The sequence below is a fragment of the Adiantum capillus-veneris genome, chromosome 26 (genome assembly GCF_014529385.1).
Source record: "Adiantum capillus-veneris isolate H3 chromosome 26, ASM1452938v2, whole genome shotgun sequence".
Lineage (NCBI taxonomy): Eukaryota > Viridiplantae > Streptophyta > Polypodiopsida > Polypodiales > Pteridaceae > Adiantum > Adiantum capillus-veneris.
In genome coordinates, this window is record NC_140956.1 from 39,509,359 (window position 1) to 39,531,545 (window position 22,187).

The window sequence follows — 22,187 nt, forward strand, 5'->3', positions numbered from 1 at the left end:
AATACCAAATGTTAGGATATTCTCTCTTTTTTTAGAGAGCCTAGTGAGGATTTTGAGCTATTTTTTAGCAAATTTTAGAATGGCTTACTCAATAAAAAAGTTGGTAGTGATAGGGAATGTTTAGAAATGTTTGAGGTGTTTTTGAGGAAAGATGCTAGTACTTGGTTCTCCTCTCTATTTGAGGATGTTAGGAGAAGCTATAAGGATATTTTGGATCACTTCAAGAGATTCTTTTTTAACTTCCAAAACACTCAAAAACTAGGGCAAGACATTGTTTCCCACGAGCAAAAAGACCTAGATGACTGCTATACCTACAAGTAGGAGTTTCTACATCTTTGGGCTATATGGGTAAGGAATATTGCTAGCCATAGGGATGGTGTAGAATTTTGAACGAAGGAAAGATTCATAGAGGGTCTATTTTCCACACTCAAGATAAAATTTGAGCTGAGTGTACACGCCTCAGGGGGGTCACTTAATAACTATGTGACTATCACGTGAGTGCAGCAAAAGGGGTTATTAATTTTTTTTTTCTCACAATTTCACATATATTAGGGTAGTGTAAAAAAAATCGAGAAAAATTTGCAGATAAAATAAGAAAATGGTGTATTTAATTTATAAAAAATTCACAAATAAGGAGTTTTTATAAAGAGTCCTTGAACGCACGTGATATACACAATTTATACATATTGACCCCCCTTAGGCACACGCCACCTTTGATGCTGACGAAACTAGGGTTGCCTTGAAGTATAGGGAACTGAAGTGCATTCAAGGAGAGCTTTTGATAGAGGATCCTAAACATAAAGAGACAACACAAGCATCAACTTCCAAGGAGATGCCCAATGCAATGAGCAACTCCAACATTTCATAGATTACTCAAGGACCTTTCTTCTTATGGAAGAAAAAAGAAACCTCAACTTTGATACCAATGTCAGAGAATCAAATACTTACTTTTAGATTCAGCGAAAATTAACTATGAAAGGAGAGAATTTTCCTTATACGAGAGATAGCAAGGAGAACATAGGTTGTATCTAGCCAATTTCTTTACACAAATACACATTAGAAACACTTTAACCATGGATATAATTCAAAGAGAATAACCAATTAAAATTGACAACTCAATGAGGACCAGTCTCCCCTCCAAAAGGACTTGTATTATAATCCTCTCAAGAGAGAGCTTTGTTACAATACATGTTTGTGCACTTGTTGAGACTTGATTGAATCAAGAAGATGGTGTCTTCAACATTCCATGGGATAACCCTCCTTCCCAAACCCTAAACACCTCAATGAGGAGAAAGGAACTATGGAGAAAGAGGAAGATGAAGTTTACAGAGAATTATTTTTCAAGCAAGATAATTGATATTGTATGTACACTTGCTCATGGAAAAGCTCTTAGCATAGCTTAGTAATAAAATAGTAGAGATAGAGAAGAAAAAACTTTCATTAACTTGGATTTGCATCCATAACCAAGAGCTTAAGCATAGGGTCCATCTGTAGATCTCCCATGAGATAGGGAGAGACAGAGAGAGAGAGAGAGAGAGAGAGAGAGAGAGAGAGAGAGAGAGAGAGAGAGAGCATGCTTTGCCAACTTGGCACTTGAGAGAATTTGCGAGAGGAAGAAGAGCCTCAAAAATGCAACAAGTCCTCTCTTATATAGCTATACAAGAGTGCAACTAGTCTTAAGTTAGAAAGCTTCACACTTGACCAATGAGGTGGGAACACCGCCTAATGCAACTCAAGCATGTTCCAACACTTGTCCCTCTTGACTTGCATGCTACAACTCTTCTTGGGACTCATTTTGGCAAGTGGAGACACCACACACACTCACACACACTTGTTTAAGTTCACACAAAGAAAGCATGTGCTACCTTGGACATGTGGCCTCGTCAAGCTTAGTAAACAAAGAATAGAGTCAACTTACTAAATGAAGAAGGGTTGATCTAACCTTAGTCTTTAGCTTTTCCTTTTCATTTAATAAAAACCATAAAATTACCTTTTAAATAATTAGCTCGGGTGTAAGACCTTTGCACAAACCTTGGAGGCTTATGAAGCTGACATGGGGCTACAACCTACTTGCTAAATTAGAATAAACGTTGGTACAAATAAAACTCATCCTTCGGGCTTTAAAACTTCCACCTCCTATGCAAAACCTTAGCACAATGCTTTGGAGATGCTGCCAAGCTACTCCCAAAACCTGTTAAATCTAGATCTACTAAATTTAGACATTTTGTGACAAGTTAGAATTTCACCCCAAGGCTTCTGATAATTCATACTTGGATTCTAAAGAGTTATTCTAATGACTTGAGCTTAGCACAATCACTTTCTATTTTTAGACTCCTATAATTGCTCTTGGTCATCTCTTTTGTCTTATATCTTTAATCAAGGCTGCTCAAGATATAATTATCCTTCCTTGACATGTACCTATTTGACGGAAATAATTAGTTAGCAATTACCCTTGCTCTTTTATGGACTTTTTGGTCCCAAAGCCTTGACCGGGGTGGTCCATCAGCACTTTATCAATTTCACTTTTTCTCTTATTATTTTCCATGGACTTAAGGGGAAAATTCAAGTTGGAAGATATTTTTAGAAGATTATAAATTAATATTCATGATATGGTGCTTCAAAGGTATGATTTGGATTTCAATCTTTGTCCTTCTACTTGTGCAACGTGCTTTGGTGAATTCAAGGTGATTTGTATCTTACAATTGTGTCAATTAAGCTTGTTGTAAAAGCATTTTTAGTGTGTTTTTGTGAGATCGAGGGGATTGGAGCATGCTTATCACCACCCAGTCATGCCCTATATAGGATCTTGGCTTGCTAAACATAGGGACCCCCTTGACTGCATGTCGTTTTGGCCCTTGGCCTTGCCTGGTCCTACCCTTGGCATGACATTACTCCCCCCTTGGAGAAGCATTTTCGTCCTAAAAAACAAGAGTGGTGATACATTAATGTTTTCCATAGTGGCATCCTTCATGGATCTTGCTATTTGCTTTATCGGAACACTGTTCAGCTGGAAGTTCAATGAAACCAAGAGTAACAACTTGATTTTCCACATTGTTTTCCATTTGCAACCGTCATGTGTTACCAGCTCCTATCCAACATAGTGTCAAGACTCTATTTAGAACGCATACGAGCATGCTAAACGAGTTATCACAACAAAGATGTACCCAAAAGAGTACCTCTGTTAACTTTTCATAAAAGTAATCGGCTGACTTAACTTATCAACAAAATATAAGTCATTGACTTATTCTCAATTTTCATCAGTAAACAACCCCACCATAACTAGTGTTCAAGGTTGAGAACCTCACCTAAACGTGAAGGGACAACTAAGTCACAAACATGCTTTACCTTATTGTAAGCAAACTCCAACTAGAGAGATACATTCTTGCTAATTGGATTGCTTGGTGCTAACATACGCACTTTGCATATCCTTTACCACAATATTACACTTGTAATCTACCTATCCTCTTTGGATAACTGACAGTAATGAGGTGTGTTTCCCCAAGCTTTACAGACAGCCTTCCAAAGTGACTGGTAAATGGGAATCACAATATCATACAACATTGTTGAGGAATCAACAATGTCATGAATAAATATCTTGAAAGATCCACAAGCACCCAAACCGAGACATGACCTCTGTTGGTGATTGGTAGATCCAAAAGTAATCTCATATAGATACTGCACATAGAGTGAAAAATGCTTCATAAGCAACTAATGTGATGAATATACATGCCTCTCCAAATCAATTTTTGCTAAACACTAGGGCCCATGCCACCTAGTGTGTATGCATTTAGACAAAAAAATTGAACCTGAATATCCATGATCATACTTGCCAATACTTATGGTGAATGTGATGCTCATAGCACACATCAAAGAGGAGTATAAATAGTCCTGAAAAGAAACTAAATACTTTCTACTGAAATCATTTGCAAGCCTTGTTGAAACCTTTGAACCATAATATAATATGAAACATTAGTGACTTCTAGGTACAAATAATGAAACATTTTCATTAACAAAGCATAGTCTTGCTACATGTATAAACAACTATCTGTTAAAGTTGTTTTACTTGTACCTTAACAAGTCTGACTAGGTATTCAATAATTTTTGCCACTAATTTTTTTTCTGATACGACGTGCGTAAATGGTCTTATAGACGGATTTGAGCACCTAGGGACCTTGTTGCGACACGTAAGTAAAGGGCATCAGTGTCAATCCTAGAGACTCATATTCTCCACAAGTGAAATATGTCTCAGGTAAGGATGCCAAAAAAAAGAACATCCTTCAATTTGAGATGTACTTGTGTGTGGAGGTAACTGCAAACACTCCACGATGTGAGCAAGAGGGATCCTCATTAGCCTTACTCCACACTGGCTAAACCAAACTCCTTGAGTTCCTAGACCATGTTGTATCCCATGTGACAACATGTGCCAAACCAAACCCTACAAATGGATCCATAACTACGTAGTGCAAAAATATATTTTGGACATTATGATCCAAAATTCTTGGCTCTTACATGACCTTATCATCTCTCTGAAGAGCAAAAATGGATGAAAGCATTCAAGCTTAGTCATCCAACCTGAAAAAATCAAGCAAAGCATATGCAAAATTGAAAATAAACCAAATCATATGCGTACCTGGACGTTGAGCATAGTGTTCACTTACCTGTAGTCAAAGGCACCTGCCCTAATTTCTCGCCTACAAAGCCTAAAAATACTAATTGAAAATCAGTGAAATTTAAGTAGCATAACATATGTAACCCTAGGTGTTGCCTTTGCAATCCAAACCCCTTGGTTAATATCTACATTATCAAATCCCTTGGTTAGACTTTGCAGGGAAACTTCTCAACTAGCAACCAATATTAATTGAAGTCAACTTTGAAAGTTGGAATTGTCCACTACCCCTTGGCAGCTTGTGGACTTCTTTCCTTAAAAGTGCAAGTGTGAAAGTTTCAAAAAATTGACCATCACCACTTAACAAGTGATTTCGTAATCACGAACTGGATCTTACTCCAAAATTATACTCGTAAAGAAACTCTTAGTGCTGTAGTTGAAATAGGAGATCCACTCAAGTTGGAATCATATTCACAATGGGATCTTTTCTAGACCCAAAAATCCATAATCTTGGGTTTTTGTGAATAGCCATGCTGTCAAAAATGATGGATTCATCTTTACACCTTGGTAGAGATAAGCCCTTACAAGTTTAAGACGATCAAAAACTCAACTTGATCTTCACACCCAAAGTGTGTAGTGCTAAAATAACACCCAAAAAATTAGTAATGGCAAGACTCTTGCTTGTCCATTAAAATCGATGGGTACTCAACTGGATAGAATTGTTCAATCTTGAAAGCAATCACTAATGGATTACAATAGATGACTCTTAGTCATTCCAAAATAGGTGGCTCTTAGCCCTTCAAAAATAGATGGCTCTTAGCCCTTCCTGTTACCATATTGACATAGAAAGATTTTAGTAAAATCATGCTTAGTTTCACCTTTCCCGTAGAGAATTAGGAGAGAGAGAGAGAGAGAGAGAATGTTGGGCTAAGGAAAATCCCGTACTCTACTGTATTGAATGCCCCCTGCATATGCCTATGTGCAGACAATGGTTGCATGGTAGCTTATACTATAAGCATACAATAGTGTGCTTGTATAACGCTCTCGTAGAGAGAGGGACCATAAGTTACAGCTTGACCCACTTACCTTGTATGTGATCATGACTGTATCAAGCGCATATGTATGGCACTTTGCCTATGCATAAGCATAAACACAAAATGTTTTAAGACATCAATAACCAACCTCATCCTTGACAGAGTAGCTAGTGTTGTAGCGGAAGCGTATACAATGATGGGGTGTCATATGTCGTTCCCTACTAGTATGCTATGCATATCTCTTTAAGTGATGTGAAAAAGTAAAAGTGATATTGGCAAAGAGATCGAGTACCTACTCTAGAACGTTAACTTATCTTTTATGTTGCAATTTTCTAAAGCTTTTGCATATCCTATGTGCATTATTACAACACAACAAGCTCACATCAAATCTCCACAACTTACTAAAACATCTTTAAAAGCTTTTGACTTGTTTTAGCATGTTGGTACTACCCTTCTACCAAAAATAACCTCACACCACTCTAATTATTTGATTGATACCTTGCAACAAAAGCAATTGTATATGCTACATTGCACCCTTTTGCCTTTTCCTTTTGTAATCAAACTCTCCAAGAGATTCTTCTGCCCTCTAAGCTTAAACTCACCTCTTTTTCTAAGTAAAACAAAAGGTGGCTTTCTTCTCATGCTCTTTATTTAAAAGTAGTGAGTTGAGGCAAGTCAAAACAATATATTGGTCCTTTTGAGCAATCTCCTCACGACAAGTTGATGATGGCAAAATTGTAAAGTACATCATGTCATATAACAAAAAGTTGATGTACATCAAGATTGTAAAGTACATCATGTCTACGTCTATGAGACGAGTACATAACATACATGTATATTAGTCACAAGGGTCTACTATGTACGTGAGTAAGCATCAACCGTAGAACAAAGCATAAACCATAGAACAAACCAAATCTTCTCAATTATACTCCTTGAATGTAGTCACACAAAAAAGACGCATAAATATGCATATATTTCTCGAAAAGACGCATAAACATACGCATATCCCTCAAAAAATATATATGGTCTTGAATTTTTGTTCATCAAAGCAAAAAAACCATAGATCATTGCCACAACTTGCTAATAGCTAGGTGATCTATGAAGCATCACGATGTGTCGAGGCACTAAGCTCCACCTTGAGCGTCTCCAAGGTCGCATGAGAGAACCATCCTAAAGTGAGATGCAAAATTTTAAAGTGATTGACACATTTTAGAATCATAATCCATTCTAGTAATAAGTATCACCAAAAGCACAAGCTCACGATTTACTTACCCACTTTTTTGGTGTGCGGGTTATTCACACCACCTTTGATCAATAACTTCATAACAAGCATGATATAGTATCCACAATACTTAGTATTTTCTTGCCATGGCATCTAAACAAAAAGAAAAATGCCATGTACAAAACATGTATAAAAGCCAAACCATCAAATTTTTTCTCAATACAATACCATATATACCTCCATTGTTCTAACATGACAATTTTCCAAATCTAAAAGCTCTTTTCTAAGAACTTGATGCGATGTATAAGCTCCAAAATATTGCAAAAATTTGAAAGCACAAAGATATCACTATCTTATTCAAATAAAAAACCGACACCACAACAAAGTAGAGGAGAACTGCACATACCTCTTCAAGGGTATAATGTATCGATCAATTTCTTGCAAGGAAAGAGAGAAAGAATAAAATTTCACTTTTGTCTTTTTGTAAGCGAGACACATGCCGTACATGGAAACTGAAAAATACAGCAAACATCCAATGGCCTCTGCCAAAAGACATTTGCACAATATATGTAAAAGATATGGTAAATACATAAGAAAAAATCATACATTACTAGCATCTCCATACTCATCCATAATTGAAAAAAAAAGTGAACATGCGATTGGAAAGGTCAACTCTGCCAAAGTAGTTTTGCATTGTCCTCTCACTAGGCAAGGTTTGAACAAAAGGCAACCACAAGCTATCAATGAATCAAACATGATTGAGAGCCTCCTCTTCAAAAATATGCTCAATCTACCTACAAAGTCATGGCCTTATTATGCTACATATCTACAAACCATTCAAACAAAAATCAACTCTAACAAGAAACACTTACATGACAAAGAAATTCAATGCACGTGAACTTGCCCTCTTGCTCGTAATTTTACTTGCAAGTTTAGCATATCATATGATATCTCTGGTCCATATCTTGATGAGCACAATTGGATGGGGATGCCCTTAGAAGATCTATAACATAGGTCACTCATTACATACTATGTCAAAAAAGAAATGAACCCTTATGAAAGAGGGCGTACCTTGGCGTGTTTGAGCCCATCAAGCGGTCATGCACATAAGTAGTCCCACTTGGAGAAGAAATGTCTATATGTGTTTGGATTTTGCCTTTACCATTTTTCATTGGCGACATAATCACCTCATTCTGCTTAATAGGATAGAAAGAAAACAAAACAAAAATGCTAAAAATTGAAAATAAAGCCGTGACAGTTCATAGGTACAAAGTAATAAAGCAACCAAAACTTAGCAAATTACCGGAGATATGGTTTGGGGATGTTCCTCATCCTCCATTTGTGATGTATATTCATCTTCACTCTCCATACTCTTAGTAGCATTATCCTCATGTTCTTAATCCATTTCCTTTTCTAAGACTTCTTCTTCCTCATGTTTGTTATTCTTGTATTTTCTTGAGTAGAGAGACATTTAAGCATGCAAACAATCTTAAACTTAGAATTTTATACATAAGATACAATTATGAAAGCATTGAAGCAGAGAATGAAAGCATCTCTTACCATCCTCTCGTATCCTTTTGCAGTATTTGTTTTCATCTTCACAACTCAAGTTGACATGTCACTCTCCCACTTTGTCATTTCCTCTTGCACATGGTTGGCAAACCATTCTTCGTATGGCATCTTTTGGAAGGAAGAGCTTAAGCACCATCTCTTCTCACCATTTGCATTGAGATAATTTAAATGCTTCTTTTGGTCAAGTTTTATGCGAGTCTCAATGCTTTGAAACCGTGCTTTGGCTTACCTATGGGACCGTGATCCATTAGCCAATTCGGGCTTTTGACTACCATTTGGTCTCCCCGCAGCTCTACGAGGAACGTCAACGATAAGACCATGACACTCTTTGATATGGTGGATAAGGTCAACGCATTTCTTCCATGCTCTATTCCACTTTGGATAGGTTTTGTATACTCAACAATAGCGGACAAGCGCCATCTCTTTCCCTAAACTCCTCAATGAAGAGTTGCTTTGCCTAGACATTAATAGGCATTCTCATATCCTACTCTCTCTCTCTCTCTCTCTATCCAATACACAAAACCAAAAAAGGATCAATTTAATTACATCATATTTCACAAAGTTCCTTTTCTCACAAATGTAGATTGAAGAAGCGGTGTGTTGATCATACCATGATCTCCGTTTCATATGCATCAACATCTCATTGTCGCCCTCTCCTCTTCATGAGGCTTCATTTTGCTTTACAAGCATGATTAGACGTCCCCTTTGATGCCATCTTCATAGCTCCAATCTTTGAGGGTACTGAGGCTTTTTGTAAGCACATGCTCGAGTGAGACCGTCGTGGAGCATTGCATGGTCTTGCAATTTGGATATTTTTTGACAAGCACACTTAAGGTTGAACTTGACAACGGCTTCAATGCAATCCACGGTCCATTCCGCCCAATCCTTCTCTATTCCACCGGCTCCCTCTCATGCAGCCCTCCTCTCCTCACAGCACGTGACCCTGCCTTTTGATTTTTAAATGAGCCTCTTTCCCATGCTCAACCTTAAGCGAAGGCAAAGCTTGAGAAGGCTTGAATGAGGCAGTGAAGGTGCAGCGAGGGAAATTTAGGAGTGCAAGGAAGTAGGAGCTATGGGCCATAGGAGGGAATAGAGGAGGGGAAACTCAGGTAAATTCAAGTTGCCTTGTGAATGCAATGCCTATGCTTGATGAAGTGGAAAAGAGCATCGCAGGCAGCTCAGAGCTATGGCAAGAGAGCAGGACTTAAGGGCGCTAGCAAACGAAGGCCACATTGCAGGGCTATGGCATCGCGTTGATGCCCTGGCGTAGACCCAATGTCACCCCCTTGCGCATCCCAAATTTATCTCGTCGTTATTTGATTGCACAACTATCAGTGGCACCTCAATTCCCATGTTGCCCCCTTTACCACACCCAAATTTACCTGTTGCATAATCCAACAGCCCTGGAAAGCCCCACTGTCGATCCCCTCCATTTAACGGCCTACCATATAGAGAGGAGGGCTGCAAGGCTAGATAGAGTGTACATAGCAGTAAATGTATTGCAAGTTCATTGGTTGGTTAAATGAACTGTTGATGTCTCCCTGCTTGTGTCTGACCATAAACCTGTCATTTTTTATCTGTTAAGGTCTGATTCTACTTATAAAGCCGGTTGGCCCCATTTAGATTAATCATTGGTGAGCATTAACTGCATTAAAGAAAAAATCAAATGCATCATGCACGTTTTTATTGATCATAAATCCCCAGTTAAAGCCTGGGAATTAGCTGTATATCAAGTTCAAAAGACCCTAACTAATCATAAAAGAATAGCCAAGGAAATAAGGGCTAAGAGCTCCAAGCAAAGGAGCTACATGTTTAAGTGCATCTAGAGTTTTTCCTTCCCCATAAAGCATAGTTTCTTGGCTTGGACCATAACACATCAAGGTATCTAGACTAGTGAGAGGGCTCTGAAGGCCAATATTGGGGATGGCAGATGCAAAAGGTGTGATGGTAAGGAGGACCTGCAACACATCTTTATGGATTATCTAGCCAATACCAAGAAGTTACAATCTCTTTATCTCTGCTGCATGGGCTTCATCCCTAACCTTTTACCTTTAAGGAAATATTGTTGGGAGAATGCTACAGGCTTGACATCCCCTTGTGGCACTTGTGGAGGATGGAATATTTGTGGTCATGTTGGGTACAAAGGAATGAAGTTCTTTTCCAAGGGCAATTTAGAGACAACTCAACACTCTTCACTATAGAACTCAAGAGAGTTGCAAAGCTTACCTTCAAACACGTGAAAGATGCCTCATGGATCCCTATTTGTGTAATTCAGAAGAGCACCAAATGGCAATGCTAAGCTTCATGTTCTGCTATCTCTGTATGGTTTCCCTCGTTTTAATATTGTGATGCGCTTACCAACAATGTGAAATGGATGGCATGGAGTTGAAGGTTCCCATTGTTGGTAAGCGCATCAAACTATATAAAACGCGGTGTACAGAGCTTCAAATTGAAGATGAAAGATTGAACGTCCTTGAAGACCAAAATTTGGATGCCGTTGGTGGCTTTTCTAATGAAAATGTTGATATAGATGAGTTTGAAAAGTTTGTACATGCTGGAGGATGTTAAGTATTAGAGGGGGTGGATGTGGTGCCACTTTGTAGGAATGATGTGAAAGACTAGGATTTGAATATATTTTGGGATTTTGAGTACCTTATGGTTTATGCTGAGATTCTATTATGACATCAAATTGTTGGAATGTATGCTAAATGTGGATTTTGGGGCCATTTGGTGCGTTTTGACGCTTGTGAGCCAGGATGTATGGAAGTTGCCAAAATCCAAATTCATGGGCTGAAAATGTATTGCTCAACATGATCTCCAAGCTGGTCTTTATGGCTTGTTGATAGGTAGTCCGAAAGAGGAAGTTATGAGAGCTTTAAGGTTTTTGAGGGTAGGTCTATAGTTTTTTTATTGATTTGGGATGCGTGCTAGGTGATCAGATTCAGCTCACTACAAGATTTTTATGGATAGCCTCTATTATGAGCTACAATATGCACCTTACAATGCCAAGATGGGACGTCATTTGTCCAAGTTATGGCTTTGTAGAGGTTTTGATTGAATGCAAATTGAATTGGTGGTGTAGAATTTTTGTTGATTAATGAGCCAGATTGATGTTCTAGGAGTCTTGGCAGTCAAGAATCTGATCATGCTTTACATCATACAAATATGGCTCAAATCCACCAACTTATGTTTAGTTTAGTTATTACATGCATGGGATTCGTGGTTTCTCAGCTTCACTGGATGGGGTAACTAGAAATTGAGGGGGGATGGATGCACCCATTTGTGGACCAAAGATTGATTTTGGTGTGTTGACAAATTCACGAACTTACAAAAAAATTTAGAGCTTTAACTGAGCATCAAACGAGGTCAAAATTTTAAAATTTTCAAGTCACTTTTGCAAAGTACTTTGGGGGCCTTGGGAGACCTCAAATGAGGGCTTCTCTCCCATTACTACCATGTGAGTGCAAAAAATGCAAGGGACTTTTAAGAGAGCTCATAGTACATACAGTGAAGCTTACTCCCCCCCCCCCAAACCATCAAGGCGTGGGAGAGAGATTCTTGCCTACATCTATGGTGTTGTTGCCATGAGCGTTACGTACATGAGAAGTGGTGGTAGTTTTTGCCATGTGTGGCAAAGCCGTTGCCCCAACGGTGGCCCAGGTGGAAGCCACTTGTGGGGCTGGGCCGTCGAGGCGGGGGGGGGGGGGGGTCCACCTCTAGGGTCCCAAGGGGCCCGACTATTTTTATTGAAGGCAACTTGTACCCTTCCCAAGGGGACAAACATGGTGTCATGATTGTCGGGGTGGGGGGGGGGGGGGGGGGGGGCACTTATATGAGAGAGAGAGAGAGAGAGAGAGAGAGAGAGAGAGAGAGAGAGAGAGAAGAGGGAATTTTGTGTGTGGAAAGAAGGTTGTCCAAGAGGATGTTGCATAAAAAGTGGTTGGCTAGTTTCATGGGAAGTCGAGTGCTAAAGGGGGGGAAAAGAAAAACCTTTTTTATATGCAATTTTTGGGGCTATTGTGGGGAGGAAAAAACACGAAAGGGGAGTTTTTTGGCATTGTTTTTTTTTGTGGGAGCAGTTCTGACAAGCGTTTTGAAGGAGGGTGAGGAGCAAGCAAGAGGGGGGAATCAAGGCCTTCTTCATCGTTGTTTTCTTCACCATCTTCTTTGCTTCTGGACGCTCTTGGGAGCGAGCTTGGTGAGAGCTTCAAGAAAAGCTTCAAGGGAGCTCTGAGCAGTTTTGGCACAAGCTTGGCAATCAAGGAGTGAGCAAAGGGAGAGAAGAGAGAAGATTTATTCTTCTTCTTCTTCATGTGTTCAATGATCAAGGGAATAGGAACTTAACACACTTCCACAACATTTATGATCATAAGACAAAAAGGTTGTCACACAAAGCTTATGCTTGAAATAAAATAAATTCCTCCTAAATTACGTGTCAATCCTATGGTCTTTCCGCCTAAAGAATGGTACAAATTATCCGAAATTTTTTTGAAATTCAACAAGAAATAAATTTTTAATGTCTGTGCAATGGATGGATGTATCATTAACAAGAACTAGGTTCTTCTTTCCTTACATACAAATTGCTTATGTGTGAGACAAAAGCGCAACTTCTTGTGATTCAACGATTGCTTGGAAACGAATGAATGGGGCCTGATTGGTATGTGTGAATGTGAGAGAGCATGTAGGATAATCAAATACTGATGCTGGGTTAAATTCATCACCAAATGACATACCAACTAACATATAAATACCATGTAGTTTGTACCTTTGATTATCAATATTTTCACCTTGTATATATGTGTGATTTTAGTAAGTAAAGGCTGATGTACCACTTGAAGAAATATCATCAAGCCAGAGATGATGATGTCAGTGCCTTGCATTGTGCCTTTGACCATAAGTAAAGAGTGAGGAGAAATAGAGTTACATGGTTAAATTTGATTTTGATGACCATCGTATCTTGAGTCATATGCATAATCAAAGCTGAAATTTGCTCTATCATGTTGATAGATGGAACCTTATTGTCTTTGTTGTGTTTGTGATTTACAGGATGGTTTATGGTTATTGTTGTTGGACCCCCTTCAAAAAGGACGTCTATTAGCAAAATTATCAAAGTGATGACACATCTAGCATTTGAAATTTTTGAGAGATTTTCCATTGGATTTGGGTTTGAAATTGACATGGGGAAGAGCATGAGAAGGAGGTGGTTGTTGAAACATCGATTCATTCGCCCAAAAATGCTCTAGAAAAATAGTCTTATGAAAGCTTTGGACCTATGAAAACGCGAAGAATTTTGAAATTTTTTGTCCTAATCAATCACTTTAAAACCATTGGAGGGAAGCCAATGTATACTTCTTCTCGACGTTGAGAGAAAACAAAATTGCTTTTGCAATATTTTCATGATTGAATATATCCACATATGCACTTGGCTTTGGTGCTAGACCAAAAATTCATTTTTGCTTCTTATTCCTCCTACTAGCATATTCAGCTACGTGCAATTGGATTAAATAGTTCCAAAATCGGTCTATTTATGCTTGCATAGTCTTAATCCTACTTTGCCTGGCAAGATCCCACAATCCACGTGCTTTTGATCTGTATTTGCACAAGGATGGTTTCCATGTTGCTTCATGGCATTCCACAAAAAAGCAGCACTACCAATGAGGTGATTAGCAATAACATCACCATGTTGTGCCCTAGAAAATGCTCATCATAAAAATAGTCATTCAATTGACTCGCCCATGCAAGTACTATGCTAGCATCTTTCGTGCCATCAAAATCTTTGAAACAAAATGTTTTTCGGTTAATTTTTCTTTTTGTCACAGTCTTTATGCTTAGTGTTTGATGCATGCAATAAACTGCTTTCTAGTTCACTGCAGGGTGTATGTATTCGTATGCTAACCTTTGAAATTGCTTGGCTATGCTAGGATCTTTGGGAAGGTGCACCATGGTGCAAGTAACAACAATAATAAGTGAACCAATACGATGAAAAATAAAGAAAATACTTACCTCAAGTGAGCATTCTCCACATTAGAATGGTTTTCATTGATGTAATCAAATTGAGAGCTCATCAAGATCCGATTGGTATGTGTGCATTCAACAACTTTGTAGGCAACAAACTCCTTTCAGCCCTGATTTAAGTGGCAAGAAATACTTCAAAAATCATCAATTTAAGTTGGTAAGAAATTGAGCCTCGATCCTATTTTTTTTCCTTTCTATCAATCGACAGCTTGAAAGTTGTGGTTTGGAAAAAATTCAACTACTAAAAAATTCATTTGATACATGCAAGGGCTCACAATCACCATTTTTACAAAGTGTTTGTAGTTTGTGAAGATTTTGAGCTTTTATGTGGGAAAACCCCAAATAAAGCTAAGGTTCTAAAATAAAGGCTAGCTTTTTAAAAAATCGGGGTGGCTTCACAATGTGAACCCACTATTTTTTGTGAGAAGCAGACTACTGAAGAGAGCAAGGCCATGTGATGGTGAAAGGGAAGCTCTCGGCTTGCTATATAGTTGTTTTTAACCTCTAAAACAAAAGTGAAAGATGCTCTAGAGCCCATTGCAACCAATTTTAGAAGCAAAATCACCACTTTTCATGCAAGTTGAGGTTCTTTCTCCTTGTTTGTAAGTGTTGGTTTTCATTCAAGCTCTCTGAAGCTAAATTCTCTACAAGTTCCCTCTCTTTTACCTAGGTAGAAATTTGGCGATGAGTACTCACTTAGATTTTTGGATTCCTTGAATAAGAGAAGAGAAGTTTTAACGTCATAGCAAAAATCATGAGAGACCTCTTCATAGATCTATTTGACAATTCTTGAGTTCAAGACCTATTACTCAAGAGCAAACTAGGATGACCAATATGTAACATTTGAGTGATAGAAAGGTTATTTGGGTCTCCTCTTCTTATTTGTACACACACACACACATGCACACACAATACACATGCCTTCATACATATACTTAACATTCGTGTAACACCCATGCAGTAATGGCTTGCACACACAAAACACACACAAACGTAATATCATACATACATGTGCATCATTTGACTAGAGGTGTTCTAAAATCAAATGTCTTGGAAAAAAGACCTATGTTTTTCTTGGACAAGAATAGGAGTTTTGTGGTTTTGGACATGTGGACATGTGTAGCTTTCTTACCTTTGCGATACATTTCTGTGAATCTATATGACCAAAAAAGTTGAAATGAAAAGATACTTTAAAAATTGTTGGAACTTCAACATCCATCTAGAGGGATTCACTACCTTTTGATAGCTTATCACATAAGGAAATTAGTTTTAACACTTTAGATCACAAAAGATCTTTACTTCTTAATATAGTAGTTAGTCTAGTTGGTTTTAAATTTGACATGGATAAAAACACACTAAAAATGCTTTTACAACAAGCTTAATTGACACAATTGTAAGATACAAATCACCTTCAATTCACCAAAGCACCTTGCACAAGTGGAAGGACAAAGATTTGAAATCCAAATCATGCCTTTGAAGCACCATATCATGAATATTAATTTCTAATCTTCTAAAAGTATCTTCCAACTTGAATTGGCCCCTTAAGTCCATGGAAAATAATAAGAGAAAAAGTGAAATTGATAAAGTGCTAATGGACCAGCTTGGTCAAGGTTTTGGGACCAAAAAGTCCATAAAAGAGCAAGGGTAACTGCTAACTATATATCTCAGTCAAATAGGTACATGTCAAGGAAGGATAATTATATCTCGGGCAACCTTGATCAAAGATATTAGACAAAAGAGATGACCAAGAGCAATTATAGGAGTCTAAAAATAGAAAGTGATTGTGCTAAGCTCAAGTCATTAGAATAACTCCTTAGAATCCAAGTATGAAATCTGAGAAGCCTTAGGAGGAAATTCTAACTTGTCACAAAATGTCTAAATTTAGAAGATCTAGTTTTAGCAAGTCTTGGGAGTAGCTTGGCGGCATCTCCAAAGCACTATGCTAAGGTTTTGCATAGGAGGAGAAAGTTTTAAAGCCCGAAGGATGAGTTTTATTTTTACCAAAGTTTATTCTAATTTAGCAGGTATAAATTAGCAGGTAGGTTGTAGCCCTATGTCAGCTTCATCAGCCTCCAAGGTTTGTGCAAAGGTCTTACACCCGAGCTAATTAATTAAAAGGTAATTTTATGGTTTTTATTAAATGAAAAGGAAAAGCTAAAGACTAAGGTTAGATCAACCCTTCCTCAAGTTGACTCTAGTCTTTGTGTACTAAGCTTGACGAGGCCACACGTCCAAGATAGCACATGCTTTCTTTGTGTGAAATTAAACAAGTGTGTTGAGTGTGTGTGGTGTCTCCACTTGCCAAAATGAGTCCCAAGAAGGGTTCTAGCATGCAAGTCAAGAGGGACAAGTGTTGGAACATGCTTGAGTTGCATTAGGAGGTGTTCCCACCTCATTGGTCAAGTGTGAAGCTTTCTAACTTAAGACTAGTTGCACTCTTGTATAGCTATATAAGAGAGGACTTGTTGCATTTTTGAGGCTCTTCTTCCTCTCACACATTCTCTCAAGTGCCAAGTTGGCAAAGCATGCTCTCTCTCTTTCTCTCTCCCTATCTCAAGGAAGCTCTACAGATGGACTCTATGCTTAAGCTCTTGGCTATGGATGCAAATCCAGGTCCATGAAAGTTTCTTATTCTCTATCTCTACTATTCTATTACTAAGCTATGTTAAGAGCTTAACCATGAGCAAGTATACATAGAGTATCAATTCTCTTGCTTGAAAAATAAATCTATGCACCTTCATCTTTTTCTTTCTCCGTAGTTCCTTTCTCCTTGTTGAGGTGTTTAGCGTTTGGGAAGGAGGGTTATCCCATGGGATGTTGAAGACACCATCTTCTTGATTCAAGCAAGTCTCAACAAGTTCACAAACATGTATTGTAACAAAGCTCTCTCTTGAGAGGATTATAATACAAGTCCTTTTGGAGGGGAGACTGGTCCTCATTGAGTTGTCAATCTTAATTGGTTATTCTCTTTGAATTATATCCATGGTTAAAGTGTTCCTAATGTGTATTTGTGTAAAGAAATTGGCTCGATAGAACCTATGTTATCCTTGCTATCTATCTTATAAGGAAAATTCTCTCCTTTCATAGTTAATTTTTGTTGTATCTAAAGTTAAGTATTAGATTCTTTGACATTGGTATCAAAGTTGAGGTTTCTTTTTTCTTTCATAAGAAGAGAGGTCCTTAAGTAATCTATGAATGGTTGGAGTTGCTCATTGCATTGGGCATCTCCTTGGAAGTTGATGCTTCTGTTGTCTCTTTATGTTTAAGATCCTCTATCGGAATCTCTCCTTGAATGCACTTTAGTTTCCTATACTTCAAGGAAACCCTAGTTTCGTTAGCATCAAAGGTAGCGTCTGCCTCCTCAAGGGGGTCAATATATATAAATTGTGTATATCACGTGCGTTCAAGGACTCTTTTATAAGAACTCCTTATCTGTAAATTCTTTATAAATTAAATACACCCTTTTCCTATTTGATATGTAATTTTTTAACCAAATTTTTTTACATACCCTTCTATATGTGAAATTGTGAGAAAAATAAAATATAATAACCCCTTTTGCTGCACTCATGTGATAGTCACATAGTTATTAATTGACCTCGTCGAGGCGTGCACACTCGCCTCAACTTTTATCTTGAGTGTGGAAAATAGACCCTCTATGAATCTTTCCTTCTTTCCTTACCTATATAGCCCAAAGATGTAGAAACTCCTTCTTGTAGAGGTATAGCAGTCATCTATGTCTTTTTGCTTGTGGGAAACAATGTCTTGCCCTAGTTTTTGAGTGTTTTGGGAGTTAAAAAGTAATCTCTTAAAGTGATCCAAAATATCCTTATAGCTTCTCCTAACATCCTCAAATAGAGAGGAGAACCAAGTACTAGCATCTTTCCTCAGAAACACGTCAAACATTTCTAAGCATTCCCCATCACTACCTACTTTTTTATGTAGCAAGCCATTCTAAAATTTGCTAAAAATAGCTCAAAATGCTCACTAGGATCTCTAAAAAAGAGAGAATATCTTGACATTTGGCATCAGAACTCCATTGAAACAGTTCCAAAGTGAAAACACGTTCCTTTTTTTTATATCTTAAAAAAGATTTACACACAAAATGTTTGATAGGTTGCAATCTATTCTAAAACAAAATTAAAAAAATCACATCAAATGATCTATGATAGTCAATAAGAGGCAAGATGACACTTATGGCGATGCAATAATTTTTCCTACCCTTTGAACGTCAAGCATAAACACCATATTTGTTGAAAATTGCAATGTTTATCCTAATATGTGGTGTCAAATGAAAACGATAAATCTGTATTCTTGGTCCATTATCCAAGGTCTATGCATAGCTTAATTCTTAAAATAGAACAAAAATATAAACATTTAAAATGAAATGAGAGGCAAGATAAAAATATTCACTAATGCCTTGGCTAACCTACAAGGACCTAAAATTCCACAAATTACACATTGAAATGATAGCTTATTGCTAGCAATAATGTGTATATTTTGCCTTGCAAGAGAGAATAAGGGGTCATACAAACTTTCATGATTCATTTATGCAATAGGAAAGACCAATATATATAAAATTGTTACTCAGTGGCGGCACCAAAATTGAGGAGGTCCGGGGCAGGCCACAAGAGAAGCGACCTCTAAACACTCCTCAAAGTTCCCAAGCTACTCAATTGGGTTTGAGGAAACCACAAGCACAAAAAACAATAGCAAACCCATAATCAAACCCAAACAAGAAAAGGGGCACCACCTAGTTATGGATGCAAACTAGGATGCAAAAGAGTTTTTGTCACGATCAAGAAGAGGCACAAAAAAATCAATACAAGAAAACTCATGCAAACACACGAATCAAGTGGAGCAAGAAAGATGTAGAGCACGAGAGAGAGAGAGAGAGAGAGAGAGAGAGAGAGAGAGAGAGAGAGGAATGGATCTTATGCAATACTTGGTTTGCTACTTGCAAAGCAATGTCGTTTGTTATGATGCTATCACAGAGCTTAAACCAATGCTTAGTAAATGCTAATCATTGACATCACACACACATTGTGTTAGAGTTGTGGAACCCTTGTTACAATGGACAAGAATTAGGCATGAAAATACACTAAAAATGATTTCACAACAAGCTTAATTGATACAACTATAAGATACAAATCACCTTGAATACACCAAAGCACATTGCACAAGTGGAAAGACAAAGATTTGAAATCCAAATCAAGCCTTTGAAGCACCAAACCTCAACTTTATTGATGATGAAAGAGTATTACAATATTGGTCTTAAGATATCACACTCATGCTCTCACACTTGCATCGTGTAGCATCAAAGCTTCCTTCACACCAAGTGTGAACCTCAAAAAGTGGTTAATACGCCTAAGTCTCTCCTCGGGCATAAAGTGTTGGGGTGTTATATGTGTGATGAATTACAAGGAGTGGGGCCTATTTATAGGTTGCAGACCCCTCATTAAGTTTATTGATACTCCTCTTTACAAGCTATAAATCGAGATTATGGTTTTTTTGAAAAATATGGTGGGCATTCTTTGTCTGCTTGAGTTGTGGATGTGGGCTCAAGAGAAGGGCATTATTGATAGTAGATAAATATGAAATAAATAAATAAATATATATATATATATATATATATATATATATATATATAGAGAGAGAGAGAGAGAGAGAGAGAGAGATATATTTTTTTTTTTAATATGTACATTTTTAAAGGTGAGGTGCCTTTTAAGGTTATTTCAATGGATATTTGTGTTACTAGATTAGTAATTAGTGCTAGTAATCACTAATACAAATGTTACATGTACAAATGGATTGAAAAGAGTGGAGAAAGGGGGTGAAAATTTTATTGTGAGTTTGGGTGTTTTTGAAGAAAGCTTGAACTCATCTTTGTGTAGACATTCAAAAACAATGATAGTTGATCTTCTTCTAATTCTTCATGTCACTGCCAATGGTGATTTTCATGTGGGTCTTTGTGGATGAAAATATCAATTTGTAGATGTTAAGAATTATTAATTCACTGAATTTTTAGGCTTTTGCCAATGGGCAAGAGGAATTAGTAACTTGGCAAGAGATGGTAAGAGAAATAGAGAGGGTGTATGCATGTAGAGGTGCAAATGAAAGATATGGATATGAGAGGGCTAGGTAATGGTGAAGAAGGTGAGAGAGGCCATGGAATCTGTAGGCTAGAGTGAAGGGTGGAGAGGGATGAGTGAGTGTGTGTAGAATGTGTGAAGGGAGGTGAGAGGAGGCTAGGGGTGACTTGTGAGAAAAAGTGGGCAGGCTAGGGTCCACAAAAAAAATCATATCTCATCGTTCTAGCTTCAAAAATTCTCAAAAAATTTGACAAGTTTTTGAGATAATGAGATAGCTTTTTTTTTTTGAGGACCTCTTCAACTTTGGATTGAAAAGGGAGACAAAAAATTCAGCAAAAACATGTATTTCCTGCTCTTTCAAAGTCTTTGATGCAAGTCCTTTTTTATGGAATCTCCTTATAGCTCAAAGAGTGGGCTCTCCACACACCACAACATGATCTAAGGATATCAAGTGTTTATGAAAAAACTTTCAATGAAGGAGGTCTTCTATATTTATAATATTTACACATGATTAAAAAACAAGCTAGCGCTAGGGCTAGTCATGGTATTTAGACAAAAATATAATTAAAAAATCTATAAAAAATAAAAATGTGAATTAGTGGAATGAAAGGAGAGGGGAGCCTCATTTATTTTCTTATTAGGATAGAAGAGAGAAAGAAGATGAAATCATTTAGGAAAAGTGACTAGGACAATAGAAGGTTTTTTTTTTTGGATTTTCCCCAAGGGTGACGATGAAAGTCCTTAATTTGCACATGCCTATGTATAGTGAAAAATAATGATGGCCACAGTGAAAAAGTGTTTTTGCTTGGGTGAGGTAGCTCACTATGGAAAATACAAATAGCCAAAAAATGGCTATCACCACAGCTATTGTAGAAGCTTCTACTAATGGAGATTGTGATGTTGATGTAGATGTAGAGTGGGCATTTAGTGCAAAGTGTACTTATGATCCTTTTGACGATGATACATGTATGTCAATTGCCGAAGAGTCACATGTTTAGTACTTTGATATTGGTGCTACAAATCACATTACTTTGCATCATGACTTGCTTGCATCTCTAGAGGCTATCCATCATGGGAATACGATCACTTGTGTCAAGAACGCCTCTTATCCTATCAAGGGAGTCAAAAAGATTGTGCTAACTATTAAAAATGATAGTTATTTTGTACTTGTTAATGCACTTTATGTACCAAGGATAGAAAAGAACCTTTTCTTTGTATTTGCAATTGCAGGACTTGGTCTTGTTGTCAAATTTGTGGATGACATGTTTACAATTCATGATCTCTGCTTTGGTGATGAAATTGTTGCATCTCGCATTTTGTGTTGTGGGTTGTATAAGCTCACTTTGTATCGCAAATGTCGGCAAAATTTTGCAAATGAATTTGTGGGTTGCTTTAGATGCTAAACTTTGGAGTGCGCATTTTGGGCATTTTAATTTTTCTACTTTGCTCCACTTGCAAAATTCTGATATGGTTATGGTTACTTCTTTGCTACCTCTTGAAGCATGTTTGTGTCAACTGTATTTTGGGTAAGATACTGTGTTCAAAGTTTCTAAAGGAGGGTTCAGGGCTACATGCAAGTTAAAACTTGTGCATAGTGATGTTTGTGGGCCTATCCAAACTCCATCCTAGGGTAGTCACTTATACTTCAT

The 22,187-nt window shown here is 37.5% G+C and overlaps 1 protein-coding gene and 1 long non-coding RNA gene across 2 annotated transcripts; both read right to left on the reverse strand.

The window, feature by feature from the left end:
• Positions 1-6,587: 6,587 nt before the first annotated feature.
• Positions 6,588-12,085, reverse strand: LOC147423299 (uncharacterized). The gene is made up of 6 exons (XM_086501363.1): positions 8,423-12,085; positions 8,166-8,316; positions 7,934-8,055; positions 7,787-7,865; positions 6,913-7,015; positions 6,588-6,810 (listed from the first exon to the last, which is right to left on the reverse strand). Exons 2-6 carry the CDS (start codon positions 8,229-8,231, stop codon positions 6,737-6,739), a joined length of 444 nt encoding a protein of 147 aa, XP_086357489.1. The 5' UTR covers positions 8,232-8,316; positions 8,423-12,085; the 3' UTR covers positions 6,588-6,736.
• A 258-nt stretch (positions 12,086-12,343) lies between these two features.
• On the reverse strand, positions 12,344-19,679 carry LOC147423300 (uncharacterized). The gene is made up of 3 exons (XR_015186677.1): positions 19,602-19,679; positions 14,438-14,559; positions 12,344-14,124 (listed from the first exon to the last, which is right to left on the reverse strand). It is a non-coding gene; the product is annotated as an uncharacterized LOC147423300 (long non-coding RNA).
• Positions 19,680-22,187: the final 2,508 nt, after the last annotated feature.

Coding starts and splice junctions, on each gene's coding strand:
- LOC147423299 (XM_086501363.1), bottom strand. CDS start 8,231: ATGGAGAGTGAAGATGAATATACATCACAAATGGAGGATGAGGAACAT. Junction 8,056..8,165: donor ATCCCCAAACCATATCTCCG/GTAATTTGCTAA, acceptor CCTATTAAGCAG/AATGAGGTGATTATGTCGCC. Junction 6,811..6,912: donor CCCGCACACCAAAAAAGTGG/GTAAGTAAATCG, acceptor ATCTCACTTTAG/GATGGTTCTCTCATGCGACC.